The sequence below is a fragment of the Schistocerca cancellata genome, chromosome 4 (genome assembly GCF_023864275.1).
Source record: "Schistocerca cancellata isolate TAMUIC-IGC-003103 chromosome 4, iqSchCanc2.1, whole genome shotgun sequence".
In the NCBI taxonomy this organism is placed as follows: Eukaryota; Metazoa; Arthropoda; class Insecta; order Orthoptera; family Acrididae; genus Schistocerca; species Schistocerca cancellata.
The window spans coordinates 138,070,685-138,088,828 of NC_064629.1; the positions used below are offsets into that span (position 1 = coordinate 138,070,685).

Below are 18,144 nucleotides of genomic sequence, written 5' to 3' on the forward strand. Positions count from 1 at the left end.
ATTCAGTCATTGACTGTCACATTCTACACAATGTGAACTGAGACAAGGAGACTATACTTATTCCTACTCACTAGTCTTGAATAAATAACCATTAAGTATGATTATATGAAGGTCCAGTTACATATAGGTACTGGAAAAAATTGTTATAGCTTATTAAAATGCAATGTTTTGTATTATAGCTGCAGCTTACTAAGTATCTACTGAGTTGAGATCTTTATAACACTTTCAGTGGAAAGTTTCTACAAATATTTATTAAGTCTATCCTATTGCATATTAACCCTTTCATTCCCAGTGTAGTTCCGAGACAACACCATAGTAAACGCTGTTATACATAGTGTTGTGTGTGTTGATCCTTAAAATTGCCTTCTTGTTGATGGACAACATGCTTGTAATAAGAAATTTTGCCACTTGGTGGTGCATGTACCCATTTCAGGTGCATGAATTTCTTTGACTTGGAGTTCATGTTACACAACCGTTGGTAAGGTGTATTTATGTTCATTTTATTTTTATTTTACCAGTGAATTGTTATTTCTTTGGTACTATGGTGAAGATTATGCTTGTATTATTGCTCCAACAAAGTGACTATGAACAAAAAAAGTCTGAAGTATAATATACCTCGATACAGATGTGTGAAGTCTGGGAAGAATGTTGGGAGTATAAGGTTAATAATTGTCAAGAAAAAGCAGTCGCCTATATTTTGCTATTTATATTAAGAAAATGAGTGATAAATTGAGATATAATTATTGTAAATATTTCATTTGCTTTGTTTCAGGTTGTGCTGCGACTAGCACGCAAGGTGGCCTTCAATTAGAGGCCAAAACTTAGAAAACTTGTATATATTGTAATTCCATTTTTCTGGTAGACTGAAATTAGACTATGACAATGGAACATTCAGAAGAAATTATCACTGAGAAATCCATGAACTCGGTCCATGTATAAACAATGGCCATTTGTCAGAAATTAGTGATTTGTCTCATGATACTGATGATGATGATGATGATGATATGATATGATTATAATAATGTTGGTGATGAACTCTTCTGTTTATGTGACAAAATGTTTGTTACTGACAAAGCTCAGAATGTTGATTCCAACAGTGTAGCTCATTTAAAGCAGTCCCTTCCATCCATCCCTAAAGCAAATACTAGTAGTGCATCTGAAGTAAATTCATCTGTACCAGGGCCTAATATAACTTCACTTTTATCATGTAATTCACCTTTTTCCGAGACAAAACTATCTATCCAAAAAAAATCATAGTAATGTGTGTACATTCACGAAAATAAATTTTGAATCACCAAATATTATGTGGTGCAAGTACCTCCCATACCCTGCAACAAATTTTAAAACTCCTCTCATGTATTTCAAAACATTTATTACACATGGTATTATAAAAGAAATCTGTAGTCAAAGCAATTTGTTTGCTCATCAAAAAGATGGACAGGTACTCAGCTGTGTGGAAGTCGAAACTGAACAGCTTCTGGGAATTTCACTCCAAATAGGGCTTGTAAAAATGGTGGCTACCAAACTGTACTAATCTGTGATGTGATACCCTCCTATTGCAGGTATAATGAGATGAAATAGGTTCCGAAAAATTATGAAGTATTTTAGTACAGTGGATAACACCAATAGAAAACCAAGAACTGATCAAGACTATTTAAAATACAGACATTGCTTGACACACTTCTTTGCAGTATGAAAGTAATTCCAGTAGAATAATACAATTCTGTTGGCAAACAGGCTGCGCCATTCCAAGGCTGCAGTTACTTGAAACAGTACATTCAAAATAAACCCCACAAATGGGGTTTCAAACTTTCCATGTGGGTAGGTCCATTTGTAATTATGTATGATTTTTGTCCTTATGTGGGTAAACGTACCTATGATGGTTTTGGACTTGGATTTTCTGGAGACATAGTCGTGGCACTTTGTTAAGATTTACCTGAAGGACAAAAATTCTATGTATATTTTCATAATTGGTTCTCATCCTTGCAACTGGCAGTAGCACTAAAAGATAAAGGTACAATCTGTGTTGGCACCGTTAGACAGGATCTGTGTTGGCACTAGTAGGCAGGACAGAATGGGAAAAATCCTTTGCCAAATGAAAGAGATCTGAAGAAACTGGGGCATGTTAGTAAAGGCTCGAGAATTGAAACCAAGTCTAACCTGTCCCTTATATGTTGATTTGATAAGAAAACCATCAATCTCATATCATCATATGCTGCCAGAGCGCTGGAACTGAAATGGAAAATTTGGCGTGCTATAGAAAAAAGGACTGATAGACAGACCATTTGTTGTAAAAGAGTTCAGTACATTCATGGGAGGTGTTGATAAAGCTGACATGCCTCTGGAGCTGTATAGAATTGACATACTATCTAAGAAGTGGTGTATAAGACTGGTATTCTGATGTCTGGGGTAGCAGTTGTAAACAGCTGGCTATTGTACAGGTGATGTCAAGGGCAACTGCAGAAAACCAATGAGTACTCACTGAAGCAATTTCAAGCTGATATATCAACAGGTTTGACAAAGAGTGGAAAAGCTGACACGAAAAGGGAAGGGAGGCTACACAGAAGTGAGAAACATTTAAAGAAAAGAAAGGTGCAGCTCTCAACAGATCTAAGTACTGGTGTCAAATATGACAATATTGGACATTGCCCAGAGTATGATGTCAAGCAAGGAGAGTGGAAACTATGCCCAAAAGGCTTTGCACATATCATGCGCAGAAAATATGGGGTACATTTCTGTTTGATGGCAAAAAAGAATTGTTTCAGAGACTATCACATGAAGTCATGTGTATTTCGAGATTTCAGTTGTCAATTTCTATTTTTCATTAACTGTTACTTTTATTTCATTCTTGTACCTAGTAATGCTAACAGTTTCACCAAATAATGTATTAACTGATTTCAGATTTATAATATTTTCCATCTGTTGGGTATATACTCAATTTTAGTTTCTCCATAGCTGAATTCATAATGTGGGAATGAAAGGGTTAAAGATAAAGCAGTAGTAGTAAATTTCACATATAGACCATTTACTCTAACTACGTCTACATTTTCCAGTAGTACTTTATTCTTCACTTGACCCACTTGGTGCGCTTAGTCTTTCCACCCGATATCGACTGTATGATCGATAGGGGGGACTGTTTACATCATTAACTGTTACAACATGAGTTGTGTTTGGAACAAAACTCTCACCACGGCCCATTAACCAGTCTTCGCATGCCCTGTGCTGACTCTCTGAGACATTTGCTGCCACCCAACTGACATGCCAACGGCGGAATTTGAGCCCAAGTCTCAAAGATATGGAAGAATGTAACTGTAACAAACCAAACAGATAAAATACAAGCATACCTACACAAAAAATCTTAGTCATATATTTGTTAGAAGTAAATTCTAACTAACCAATTAGTCTCTCAATATAGTTTTCAGTTTAAGCACTTTCTTACAACAGCAGTCTGCAGGCAGGCATTAATCAGTATAATAAGATGTAGTCATATGAAAACAATACACTTTTGCAGCAAAGTATTATATGAAAAAGGTGTTACGAATTATTTCACATTAAATAACTAAAGTCATGCAATTATATGGTTTTTTTAAGACATTATAAATAATGTGTGTAGTATTTTGGCTGCAAAAACTGGTACCGGTAACTGTAAATTATTGGGTGTGTTCCTAGATGAAAATATTTAGCGAGTACACCATATTAATTTTAATTCAGTATTGGCACATATCTCCTTAGCTAACTGTTAATGATAGCTAAAATCAAACAACGGAAACTCCAGGTTGGAATATCAACAATATAAGGAAAAGATTGATTGCTACTCACAGTAAAGATGACACATTGAGTTGCAGATGGGCATAATGAAAATACACTTACACATTAGCTTTCAGCCAAAACCTTCAGAAAAGAAAATAAATATTCACACATTCATTCACACAAGCAAGCACATGTCATGCACACATAACTGACAACTTCAGCAGTTTGAACTAGAATGCAGCTGTCAGATAGAATGGAAGCGGCAATCTGGAGGAGGCAAGCAAGGTAAGGTAATGGGCAGCAGAGTACAGGTGGTGGTGGGGAGGGGGGGGGGGGAGGGGGTGCAGGGACTAGACTGCTAACAGGTACAGTGTTCGGTGACTGTGGGCAGGGAGGTGGGAGGAGGAATGGGAGCAGAAAAAGATGAGAGTGAGGAAAGGGAAAGAAATGGCGGGTGCATTGGCAGAGGGTGGCACATAAAGATGGTGAGGGGGCGAGAATAGGGTGGAAGTGATAGGACGGGGGGGGGGGGGGGTGGCGGGGGGAAGCTATTGGGTGGAGGGGGGGGGGGGACAGTAGGTTAAGGCTGGGATAATTTTGGGAGTGTAGAATGTGTTGTGAAGATAACTCCCATCAGCATGGTTCAGAAAAGCTGGTGGTGGAGGGAAGGATCCAGATGGCTTGGGTAGTGAAGCAGCCATTGAAATCAAGCATATTATATTCCTCTACATGTTGTGTCACAAGGTACCCTACTTTGTTTTGGCCACAGTTTTGCGATGGCCGTTCATCCTGGTGCACAGCTGGTTGTTAGTCATACCAGTACAAAACATGCCTGCTTTCCCAGTCCCAGCTTCTGATGGAGTGGAGGAGATCAGTGGCAAGAAAATTGGCACACTGGGTTGAGGAGGGCAACATGAAGAAGATGGGAAGGTGTTGAGGTTGTCAAGGAATAAGAGCATATGACGTTTTGGGCCTGAGTCCAGGTTATGAAGATGATATCAATGAATCTGGACCAGACTAGGGATTTTGCTTTTTGAGAGGCTAGGAAGGTCTCCTCTAGATGCCCCGTAGACAGGTTGGCATTGAAGTGTGACATGCAGGTGTCCATGGCTGTGACATGGATTTGTTTGTATACCTTCCCTTTAAAGAGGAACTACCTTCCTGAACACTGACCTCCTCCTCTCTGATGGATCCATCAACACCTCTGTCGACATTAAATCCACCATCTACCAACAGTACCTGCATTTCAACAGCTGCCATACCTTCCACACCAAAAAATCCCTCCTGTACAGTATGGCCACCCGGGGACAGTGTATCCGCAGTGACAACTCCCTTGCCCTGTATGCTGAGGGTCTCATGATGGGCTTCACAGGCAGGCACTACCCCCAGATCTAGCCCGCAAATAGATCTCCCATGCCATTTCCCTACACACCACCAATCCTCCCACCACCCTCAAGAACAAGCTACAAAGGAATGCCCTGTCATCTCCCAGTACCACTCTGGACTGGAACAGCTGAACTACATCCTTTACCAGGGCTTTGATTACCTATCATCATGCCCTGAAATGAGGGACAGCCTACTCAAGATCCTGTCTATCCCTCCAAAAAGTGGTGTTCCATTCCCCTCCCAACCTTGACAACATCCTAGTCCTTCCCTATGCCACTCCCAATCCCAACCACTTGCCACAGGGGTCATATCCCTGTGGAAGACCCAGCTGCAAGACCTGCCCAATCCACCCACCCAGCACTTCCTATTCCAGTCCTGGCACATGATTAACCTACCCCATCAGAGGCCAGGCTACCTGTAAAGCATCTGTTGTCATACACCAGCTCTACTGCAATCATAGCACAGCTTTTTATATATGATTAGCAACTAGCTGTCCTCCAGGATGAACAGCCACTGCAAAACTGTGGCCAAGAACAAAGTAGACCGCCCAGTGGCACAACATGCAACTGAAAATAACATACTTGATTTCAATGGCTGCTTCACTACCCAGACCATCTGGATCCTTCCCTCCACCACCAGCTTTTCTGAACTGCACAGAAGGGAGTTCTCTTTACAACACATTCTCCACTCCTGAAATCATCCCGGCCTCAACCTACATAGCCTACTGTCTCCATACCCTCCACCCAACAGTTTCCACTCCCCTCTCTTATCACCTACTATCCCCCCCCCCCCACCCCCACCCACCCAATACCCTGCTATCCCGTCCCCTTCCCCACACATTGCCTCCAGTTGCATTCCAATCTGAGTGGCTAGAGTTGGCAGTGATGTGTGCATGAGATGTGCTTTCTCGTGTGAATGAATGTGTGTGTGTGTGTGTGTGTGTGTGTGTGACTTGCTGCAAAATTTCGGTGCAGCAGAAATGCTTAAGAATATAATGTTCAAATGTGTTCATTAATTACATTTTTGTGGGTCAACAAACTGAAGAAAATCAGCACAGTGATGTACAAGGTCACAATAATTGGATAAAATATAACTACCATTACATAAATCGTTTTTGACAGAACATTCTTCATTTCATTCAAAATAATTTTAAGTGAGAAATCTAACATTCACTGTTGTATTATGTAACACTTCTTGAGTTAAAAACCAATTTAAATAAGAATCAGTAGCATATGAACTATAATGCAAGAAATATAAATGAGATGTACACACATTTCTTAATTGCAATATTATTAATTCTGACATTTAAAAAAAGCCTTCAGATCACTAACTGAATGAAAAACGTAAATAACCGAATTTCATTGGCTATATGTAATGCTAACCATTGTAGGATATGACAAAACAAACTCTTTAACATCGTTACACCTCAAGCCTCTCCCACACTAACAGTGTTTACTTGTTTAGTGGCCATTGCCCTGTTATAATTGAGACTCACTTGTTTACAAGATGAAGGAATCAGGAATGCTCTTGATTAAGAAGGTGGGAAGAATAGGTTTTAAAGACTCATCAGGGAAGAGGTCATTACAGACAGAGAAAAAGATTAGACTGGACAGTGATGAGGGGACAGAATCCCTCTGTCCTTTTCACAGATTTTCCAGTATTTACTTTATGTGAGTTACAGAAAACAAACAAAAACACCAACCTTTATGGCCAGATAGGAATGTTCTTGGTTACGGTGCCATTATAGCCATTCACTTATGTGTTGAGTGGTTTCAGAAACTGCAAAACCTGATCAAGTATCAAGTTTGTGACTAGTGAAATATGGCCCAATGTGTTACATGATTGAAACTTTTTGTTGTGTTGGATCAATTCATACTTCATTCTGGTGAATATACAGTAATATATTTTGTTTTGGGGAAAACAGCAGAATAAATATTACCAAATATTTTGTGTGTACATAATGCATCATAAAGAAAGGCTTGATAAATTCCTGAAAAGAATAGGAGCAGTGTCACACAATCAAAGTTTCCAATCAAAATCAGCAGTCTGGTCACTCACTTTTCTGTACAGTAGATAAGTACACAAAGTCTGTGTGCAGTTTAGTTTTCTGCACTGTGTCTACTTAGTAAATGTACACGTATTTCACGTAATGTAAAGAAAATGGCATACACGTAGGGGCATCAGTGTTAAGTAAATGTAAAATTAGAGAGATTAGAGCGCGCACAGAGGCTTTCAGACAGTCGTTCTTCCCGCGAACCATACGCGACTGGAACAGGAAAGGGAGGTAATGACAGTGGCACGTAAAGTGCCCTCCGCCACACACCGTTGGGTGGCTTGCGGAGTATAAATGTAGATGTAGATGAAGTTCCTATACACTGGACAATGGACTTACATGAAACTCACAAGCAACAGTACACACTGTTCTGTGTGAATTTTCTTGTTAAAATGTCATATGTGAATGAGCATAGTTTATCCTAAGTATGATTTTGAAGAGCATAACAGAAATGGAAGTGTCTGCATCCACAGCTGAAGACTTAGTAAATCTAGACTGCCACACAGAAGACCCTTTCCTGACCCCTGCTACTGCCTAGGATTTTTTCTCTACCTGAAAGGACTGGAATGGAGTCCGCTCAGACCAAGGAGTTACCTGAGGGAGAAGTAGTGACTCATATTTCATAACATGACATAATGATTAGAAGATCAGTGTGTTAAATACGTGTTATTCCTACACTGACATCTGAGGCCTAATACAGGTGAGAAATAGCCATCACTTGGCACACCATCATGCCACGAGATTTGTTTTACCCACTGCCACAGGTAAATTGTCTGTAAGTCTAACTATCGCATAGAGGACCAGGATATTTAATCGATGTGACTGTGTCAAAAAACACACCACTTATGTTGTATTTGAACATTACGTGATTGTTTTCCCTACTCATCCACATTAACTTAAATTTTTCTACATTTAAAGCAAGATGCCATTCATCATCCAAATTAGAAACTCTGTTCAAGTCATCCTGTATCCTCCACCAGTCACTCAATGATGACACGTTCCTGTACACCATAGTGTCATCAGCAAACACCCGTAAATTGCTGCTCACCCGGTGATGCTGACAAACGCACATGCAACTGTAGTGACTTCTACTTCTTTTACACAAAAGTTCAGAAAATTTCTTCTTCTTCTTCTTCTTGCAAGTGAGTAACACAAGCAGAAGCAAAGTACTTAGGTCCTAGGAAAGGGAAATGAGATGGTTTAAGACTGTGGTCATCAAACGTTTTTGCTCAAGAGCCAAAACTGACAATGCCGAGCGACACCTCGGGCCACATATGCACCAAACTTACTATTAATTGGTAACCTATATAGATTTGTATATTATGACTAGCTATAGCAAGGGTATGACAAGTTGGCTGCCTGCCCACAAATACTGGTCGTTAAAAGTTGGCACCATTTGGAACACTCAGTTTTGACTGTTCTCCGATTCAGATTGCTGTCGTTCTCGGTGACCCCAAAGTTACGAAATTATAATTGCCTGATGAAGTGTTCTATTGTTGTCTGTGTGAGTGGATGATTAACTGATTAAGAACAGTAATTGTACTTATATTTAAATGTTTACTAAATGTTTTGGCTGAGAGTTTTCTTCTACTGAATGCATTGTATTATAACACAGTTAATGTAATGCCATATTTAATTTCTTATTTCCTGCTACGAATATGTGCCGCATCTGAAGATGACAATCTCTATGACGGGCATTCGTGAACCCGTGTTACTTACACTTGAAATTAAAAGCACAGCAGCTGATCGGTACGAGTCACACGTGCTCGTGAGTTGTCAGTACTGGAAGACTAACAATAAAACACCCCCCTCTCTCATCGCCTAACCACGCAGAGGCAATGCTGCTTACACTCTACCTCTGAGGTATGCGGCCAACTTTACTGGGCTCGTGGCCGAATTTGGCAACGTTAATTAAAATTAAGCACATCTTAAAATTGTCTCTGTATGTATTTCTGTTTGTTACTGAGCAGGAAGGCAACATTCTTCAGAAGCTCAGATCCACGGGTCACAATTATACTTGATGTGGGCCACTTGTGGCCTACAGTCCATCAGTTGACGACCACAGGCTTAAGCTGTCCAACATATACAGAAAGGTTCAGCTTACTTATTGAGATGGTGCCATTGGCAAGAGAAGTGTGCACAGATGGATAAACTATTTTACAGAATGGGGAACTACCATCAAGTAACAACTTTTTATAGAGGAAGGGGCACTGACTACATATGCAATTTGAACAGTCTTTACTAATAAATAAAGAATTTATAACTAGTATTACACTTCTTTTAGTACAGTTTTCATATTCTATTAAATGAAGTTTTCCTGAAAGCTAAGAGCAGTGACTTTCCCTTTGTTATACATGCAAGAAATGTGCTCTAGTAAGGGTCACAGTAAGTGTTCAGTTTGTAACATCATCAATGAACAATTGCATATGCGTGCAGGCTAAATTTAAGGATGTAAGGAAAGTAGCGTACCTGATGTGCCCTGTGAAATGCTTTTCGTCTGTAAAGATAATTTTCTTGATTTACAACAAAAACCATGCGATATTGATTAATATTGAAGTTACAGAAAGTGCTATCAGCAGCTCTGACTTCTGTGGCATTCATAAGTGTCTCCTCTTCTTGGTTGGTTGAAGAAACAACGTTTGTATCTTCTTCTTCTTCATCTTCTTCATCTTCTTCTTCATCTTCTTCTTCATCTGAACTGCTGTAAATGAAGAGTGATCAAAAGTGACATGAGTGCTCTAACATGACATAAGTACTTAAGTCTGATATAATTTATGCCGTGTGTCTGTAAGCTGAACAGTGGAATGAGTAAAGGAAACCACTTATCATGCAGACATTGAGATCCTCAGCACGCGCACGCGCGCACACACGCACACATTATTCTCTTGGAGTCGTGGCATGACTATCATTACTTACTGCTTGTTTGTATTCCACCCAGGATTATGCTTTGCCCAATGATTAAGATGGTGTGCAGATGTAGAATGTAGATTGAGCTAATTGTTCCTGCTTCAAATAATGTATGTGCACACACTATAGAAACTTGAATCAAAATGCAAACATACAAATTTAAGCTTTATTGTGATTTACCTATAGACAAACACAGATAACTGACAAAATAATGGAAATGCCTAAGTAAGGTTCATTAAAATGGAAAAAGAAAACAGTGTCATATCTCATGGCCAATTAGGTCATAAGATATGAAGAATGAGTATCACTGGAAAAGGATAGGAGAGGGAACCAACTATAGTTCTGTTTACAGACACATCTCGCCATTCTCCTGCAACCGTTCTACAGGAAATCTAATGGCCAGACATGAACTTGAACACCTGTTACTTACAAATAATATTCCTGCATCTTACCTACGGTGCCACCTTGTACAGACACAACTAAAATAACAATGGGCCAATACTAGTCTACCACACAGGGGCCAGTTGTTCAAAAAAGGATGAATATAACTTGAGGACTGTTTCCAGAGGCCTTTTGTGCTATTGATCAAGCAGTGCAGTGTTGTACAGGGTCACTGATTATGAACACAGGAATTTGTACCATAACATTTGCCTGAAAACTGATTAAAGACTTTTGATAAATGCTAAATTTGACTTATTTTGTGGGCCCCAGGAGGTGTTGGAAATTCCCATGTGCTCATTAAACCACAGATAAACACAGTTATCAGTGTGAGGGCCTTTTTATATTGAAATACAATGCATTCATTGGGAAGCATCTGTAACTTACGATGCACTTTATTACATAAAACAGTGATGCAATTCTTAGCTACAGTTCATTCCTGCAGAGCATAAATGGGACTAATAAATTAAACTTCAGCCTACAACACCAAAGATTTAATAGCCAGAACAAGGTAGTTAAACTGCTTTGAGAAATAATACATAAACTTCATCTGTTTTCCGAAACAATGTGAGGAATGATTATCATACCATATTACTCTCACTGAATCATTTATGTTCCACATTACATTGTCATAACACAAATTATGTCATGGTACTGCGTTCTTAGAAATAACCACAGGATTAGAGATTACCACCCAGTTGCTGACATTCAATTTGTTCACATCACATTGGATTGTGATGGCAGAAAGAGTGTGTTAAAGGTTTGGACTGACTTCTGATGTGCCTCATGTCCAACTACTAGATTATTCTTAAAGCCAGCAAATGAGCTGATTCCTGAGCATAGTTGTTTCCATTAATTTTGAAATCATATATAATTTATACCTTGTTTGTGCATTATACTGCTAGTTTACAATTTTATTCTACTGAGCCAGAGCTCAAGAAGTAATATTTTATGCAAATGTATGCCAAAGTAATCTATGGAGAAACAAACAAATTCAATGGAAAAAGTTTAGACAGATCATAAGAATTAAATGTGGTGACCAGAGTGACTGAGTTGATGATGATGAAAGAGTTTTGAGTGCTTGACTCATTCAACACAGGAAATACATATATGCTTGACATACTCATGAGTAAGGAAACAGTGCAGTTGTTCATGCACGTACAAAAATTCTGGAAAAGAATGTTATATAATTTGAAAGCTTTTGAACTAACAGAAATGTTTTCAGAATGTTCTATTACTTTTGCTGTGTTTAAACCTATAAGATTGACCATCACTAATCCAACTGTAATTAATGAAGTTGTTCGTTACGACAGTCGGGTACATAGGTTAGTGCTCAAGCATAGCAATTCTGTTTGAGAATAAATAAATTAATGCAAAACTTAGCTTTTTCCCTATTACTTGAGATAATGTATTAATGTTGGTTTAGTACAAGCTTGCTTTCAGTTAAAAAAAAACTCCTCAAAACTGGTTTTGACAGTTGTATCTGTGGTGAAGGTTATTTAGATAGCCTTGTCCTGTATAGATTATAAGTTGCTGGTTGCCGAAGAAACTGCCTCATCATATATTCCATATTCCTAGCACTTACTTCCTCCTCGGCAGGTATCTAGGGTACTTCTATTTCCTTCATGTCAATGCTTCTACTGATACTAAAATTGTCAGTTCTGTGGTATAGCATGGCTTCTACACGACATCCTTTCAATTCACGCTGCTGCATATCACATGGGAGAATCTCTGGTTATAGTATTTGGAAATATCAGGACATCTACAAGCTTTGATGGGCTTATTTAAGACAACTGTTCCAGATATGCAGGAGGTCTGGATTTGTATTTATGCTTGACAATGATTTTCAGTAATATGAGTTCACCCCCCCCCCCCCCCCCCCCCCCCCCCCCGCCACACACACACGCACACGCATAGAGAGAGAGAGAGAGAGAGAGAGAGAGAGAGAGAGAGAGAGAGCTGGGGGAGGGGGCAATGGAAGGAGGAGGGTGGAATGTGGTTACCACACCATACATGTTTGCAATGATGAACACAACAATTGTTATAGAAATCACTTATTAATATAATGGATGTACCTGCTGCAGTTTATTTTTCTACCCCCTGAGTAGATGGGTAAGAAACATACGCATACTGCATCAACTGTGTAGCACTGTTCTTGAGCCATCCATTAATTTAATACTATTGAAGCCTGCGGTATGCAGCAGATGACATACACAGTTGATGCCAGAAAGGAGTGTATGTCATCATTAATTATGAATGGGAAATAGTTTGACACACACTGGAAGCTTTTTACTGGACACAATAACATTACAATGACAGTGGAAATGGTCAGAATAAAGGTAACATTTTGATGCTAGTAGAATAAGAATTTCATCAAGTTTGATCCAGTTATCCATAAACTGCCATTACTAATGACAGCATTGCCTATGTACGAGGGTGTGCTAAAAAGTAATGCCTCTGATTTTTCTTTATTTTTGTGAAAACTCTTAAAGCTTTTAAATAAAACAAATATTATTAACATTCTACATCTTTATTCTTCATGTATATGTATTAGCAACCCTCTGCCAATACAGGGTTCCGAATTGTAGCACGTACTTTGATGATGTGTAACTTAACTACGACAAAGTGTGAGAAACAGTTTCTCATAATTGAGTTTCAAATTCGAAGAGTTTGTCCACATTTGGAGCACACTCTCCTTCAGCATGACACTGCCAGACCACAAACGAGTGCTGCAACATCTGCAGTAACCAGATACTTTTGGTTCACTGTCATCTATCAATCGCCATACAGTCCCAACTTGGCTCCAGCCGATTTTCAACTGTTTTTGAAACTTAATGAACACCTTCGAGGACTTCATTTTGATAGTGATGAAGCAGTGCAAGCAGAGGTGAGGTTGTGGCTCCATCGACAAAGTCAAATGTTCCGCAGTGATGGTATCAACAAACTGGTCTCTCATTGGGAGAAATATGTTTGTTGCCAGGGTGACTATCTTGAAAGATAAATATGTAGACATGAAGAGTAAGGATTTAGAATGTTAGTAACCTTTGTTCTATTTAAAAATCTGGAAGAGTTTTCACATAAATTTTGAGGCATTACTTTCCAGCACGCCCTCATGGATGGATAATCTGCATATTCAATATTTTCTATTGCAGAGATACAGGCAATTGTTAAAGATTTGTTGTAAGGCCTGAAACAAGAAGTTATGTTAGTGCAGTATTGGACAGATGCTTCAATGTGCAACATAACTGCCCAAGAGTAAACAGTGTACTTATCTATATGTGTAGACTTTTTATGTACACTGAATTAGATTACTAGAAAATGGGGAACTTTAACATGCTTGAAATGCTCATATATTACTATTTTCTAATGCAAATAGTAAGTGCATTCCTCCTGTATTGGCCGTATATTATGGTGAATGCTGCTTTTTAATCCATTCCCAACATACTCTGGCAATTTGAATTCACATGAACTGGTATTTGTGCAGGCTGTTCACAATCTAACACATTAATATCACAATATTAGTACTATTAGAAGCTCTATACCAAGTCAAGTTTAAGAAAAAATAAAATTTTGATGATTACTTACCTTTCACTGTTTTTTCTCTCAGAATCCTCCTGGTTTTCATCAATTTCCTGCTTGTCCTCCAATTCACATATATATTTTCTATCACCCATGATATCTTCTGAATAATCTGTCAGCATACCCAAATGACCTGAACGTTGTCTCCACATACGAACATTTCTAGGTAAGAATACTGGCTTCCTTCTTTGTGCACTGCCAATTTCTGATTCCAGCTGGTACACAAAATTAAATCTGTGTTATGAACTCATTCTTATAGTGCTATATATGCAGTATGTCATACAGCAGAGGGAAAAAATAAAATCCAGTTTATTAATCTGTCTCCTATGATTTTTTTTCTATATCTGACAAATATTAATAGTTTGGGGCTTGAACAATAACTGGAAGTAATGATAGATTAAACAACTTTATATAATATCTTATATACTGATATGTTAGTACTGAAATGTATCCTAATTAATTACCAATTTGAAAAAAATTAGGTCAAACAAGAGGTAACACATACCAAACATGGAATATAAAACAGTAATCTACAAAAGAGTTACTTTTACATGGAGACATGTCATACAGATCACACAAAAGCATCTATGCAACTAAGGATTTTACTAGTACCATTTTATGTTTTGTTGTGATTGAAACTTTTTGATTCAGTTACCTTCCAGCTTATTCAGTTTAATAGATTCAGAGAAATTTTATTTAAAGATATGACACTAATCTATTTTTTTAAAAGTGAACAAGATCAAAATTTTGTAGGGATATTGCTGGCCATTGGCATGTGTGTCGAGAGTGAAGTTTGCAATTGCCATTCTATGTGGAACCCGTGTCAGAAGATACTCATTCAAATGGTTGTTGTGCTTTACTGACTTCCAGAATGAATATACTCAAGTGTGAAGTTATAAATCGTGAAACTAAATACAAAAATGGTGCATTATGCTCCCTCTCTTAAGCAAAAGAAAGAAAAACTTTCTGTAATCTACAGGTTCCTGATGTATTTTATACAGGCTTTATTTCTGTATGAAATGCCACATGGAATCCTAATAATCATACTATATTTATCCTTAATATGCTGCAAAGATATTGTTGGTTGCTATGACTTCATATAGCAGAATGCTTGTGGACCAATTGATAAGAACCTCCACGTCAACATCAAATTAGAAAGGAAACTTGGAGGAAGGTCAATTAAATTTTCAGAACAGCCTCTGAAATAAACCTACGATAAAAATTTTATAAATTGCTTTCTCTTAATTTGAAGTTATCTGTGACTTCATCCATGTAAGCAATAGAAAAATGGTTTTTACTGTATGTGTGGTGCACATGAATCCAGTTTGTATTATTGTAATATCAATGCCTATCCAGGTAAGAGAGAAGAAGAAATATTTAGTGAATTTCCTGTGACATCAAAATCTGCCTGAAGTAAGTTAAAGTCTTCATTTAAATACAGTAGGAAAGTTCTGGTAGAATGAAAATAATTTAGGAGTAAAAGAGACCATTCACCAAATAGCAGGCACGCGCGCGCACGCACACACACACACACACACACACACACACAGAGAGAGAGAGAGAGAGAGAGAGAGAGAGAGAAAGAACATAGTGCCGGCTAGATGTACAATGCAGGGATTACAGTTCGGCGGGTGGACTAGATAGGGGTGGGGTGGAATAGGTTATGTAGAGGGGACAGAGGTGGGAACCAGGAAGAGAGGTTGGGGGTGGTTAGCTGGTGGCTTGGAGGGGTGGCTGGTGCACTGGCTAGGCACATGATGTAGGTGACGTAGAGACATGGACTGGGAAGGGGTGTGGGAACAATTGGTTAATGGAGATTGAGGCCAGGGGTTATGGGAGCAAGGGTTAATTCCCACCTGTGTAGTTCAGAAAAGCTGATGGCCATGGAAAGTATCCAGATGGTCCAGGTTGTGAAGCAGCCACTGAAATAGAGCATGTTGTGTTAAGCTGCATATTGTGCCATTGGATGATCAGCTTCGTTCCTAGCCACAGTTTGGTGGAGATCATTCAATTTGGTGGACAGCTGGTTGGCTGTCATACCGAACTGGAAAGCTGTGCAGTGACTGCAGCAGAGTTGGCTTACCACATGGCAGCTTTCACAGGTGGTTATGTCTCAATGGGGTAGGATAAGCCTGTGACAGGACTGGAGTCAGAAGTGCTACTCCAGTCCTGTCACAGTCTTATCCTATCCAGGGCCAGGTGTAGAATGTGTCATGTCATATATATCAACTCTTCTGCAATCATTGCACAGTTTTTATGTCGGTCTGACAATCAACCAGCTGCCCAGTACAAAGAAACATGCAGCTGACTACAACATGCTTGATTACAATGGCTGCTTCACACCCCGGACTATCTGGATCCTTCTGTCCACCACCAAGCTTTTCCAACTACGCAGATTGGAATTATCCGTGCAACACATCCTTTGCTCCCATAACCATCCTGGCCTCAGTCTCCATTAACACACTGTCCTGATACCCTTGACACAACAGTTTCCTCTCCCTCTGTGTTGTCACTCCCCCTTCCCCCCCCCCCCCCCCCCCCTCCCCTCCTACCAATGCCCTGTCTTGACATCACCATCACAATGTGCCACTCTCCACTGGCTCTGGTACTTGTGCATCTGCCATACCTCCATCCCATATTGCTACCCAACAAACTAGCTGTCTTCTTCCAAGCCACTACTCACCCCCACCCCTCTTCCTGCTTCCCTCCTCTCTCCCCCTGTACCCCCATCCACCCTTAGTCCACCTACTGATCTGCAATTGTGGAAGTATGAATCCACCCAGCAATGTACAAGGTCTCCAAGTGTGTGTGTTTTGTCTGTGTGTGTGTGTGTGGGGGGGGGGGGGGCGCTTGCATGTTTTGTACTCTAGCTTGACAAAGGATTTATCCTGAAAGCTAGCAAGTTTTCTATTTGTTTTATGTGTTTCTGTTGATGATTCAACACTTCTGCCATTCAGTGAGTTGTGCCTTTTAATCATTAATTATTTAATGACTTAGTTTCTAATTTACTTACTACTTCCTTCAGCAAACACCGTGTCATAAAAAAGAATCATCATCTATTTTACTCTACATTTAGTATGGCATTCATTGCTAGTAGGTAGACAGGAAGGTTATAACTTCACATCCTGTGTATATTAATGTCATTAGAAATGGAGAGTTGCTTAGCTGTGCCCCATCAAAGGAACGATCCAGTGTTCATGTGATGTGATTGTGTGATACAAAGAAAAACACAAATCAGAATAACCAGATGGTAATTTTACTCCCCTCCTCCAAAACAGGAGATAATGTAGTCACTCTCAATTACACTCATCCTCCTTATACTTGATGGTATCATTATTTGGTGTATGTGCAATTTATTAGCCACACTGCACTCTTATTACTGTGTTACATATTATGTATTCAAAATATATTTTACCTCACTTGGTAATTTCTTTATTTTGAATATGAAAATTAGTCAATATTCATCAATATATATGTCAAAATGGTAATAAGCAATGAAATGTGTAAGGTTAAAAAAAAAAAAAAAAAACCAAAGAAGCTATCTATCAAGCATCAAGGAAAATGGAAAGCAAGTAAAGTATAAAATTACTTTCAAAGAGACTTGATGAAGTAAATGATAGATATGGTTCGAGTGATTTCTGACACATATTTCAGGCAAGAAATGAGTCCAGCAATTGCTCAATTTGCAACAAAAACATTGTTCAGCAACTGCTTACTGATATCACTAATTATCCAGAATTACTGACATCATAACACATGGCAAACAGTGGGTGCAAGACTATGAAATCAAAACAAATACCCAATCATATCAATTAAGGCCATCTAAAGGAATAAGACTGAAACACATATACTGAGGTTTATTTCTGATATTGAAGCCCCACTTATTATTTTCTTCAATTACAAAATATCATAATGGATTCCTACAACTGAACGAAACACTTTTTGTGATTTTAGGTCTTTTTGTGATACAATTTGGAGAAAATATCAGAATCATAAGTCACCAAATATATTATAATAATTATTCTGTTCAA

General features: G+C 38.8%; 1 protein-coding gene across 1 annotated transcript in view; it reads right to left on the reverse strand.

Annotated features, from left to right (window-relative positions):
* Positions 1–864: 864 nt before the first annotated feature.
* Positions 865–18,144, reverse strand: part of LOC126183926 (paired amphipathic helix protein Sin3b-like) — a 280,872-nt gene continuing 263,592 nt past the window's right edge. Inside the window, exons 21-23 of the mRNA XM_049926273.1 lie at positions 14,120–14,328; positions 9,659–9,890; positions 865–3,309 (exon numbers count right to left, since the gene is read on the reverse strand). Of these exons, the coding sequence (XP_049782230.1) occupies positions 3,061–3,309; positions 9,659–9,890; positions 14,120–14,328 (690 nt within the window). The 3' untranslated portion in view covers positions 865–3,060. The remainder of the gene's footprint in view (positions 3,310–9,658; positions 9,891–14,119; positions 14,329–18,144) is intronic.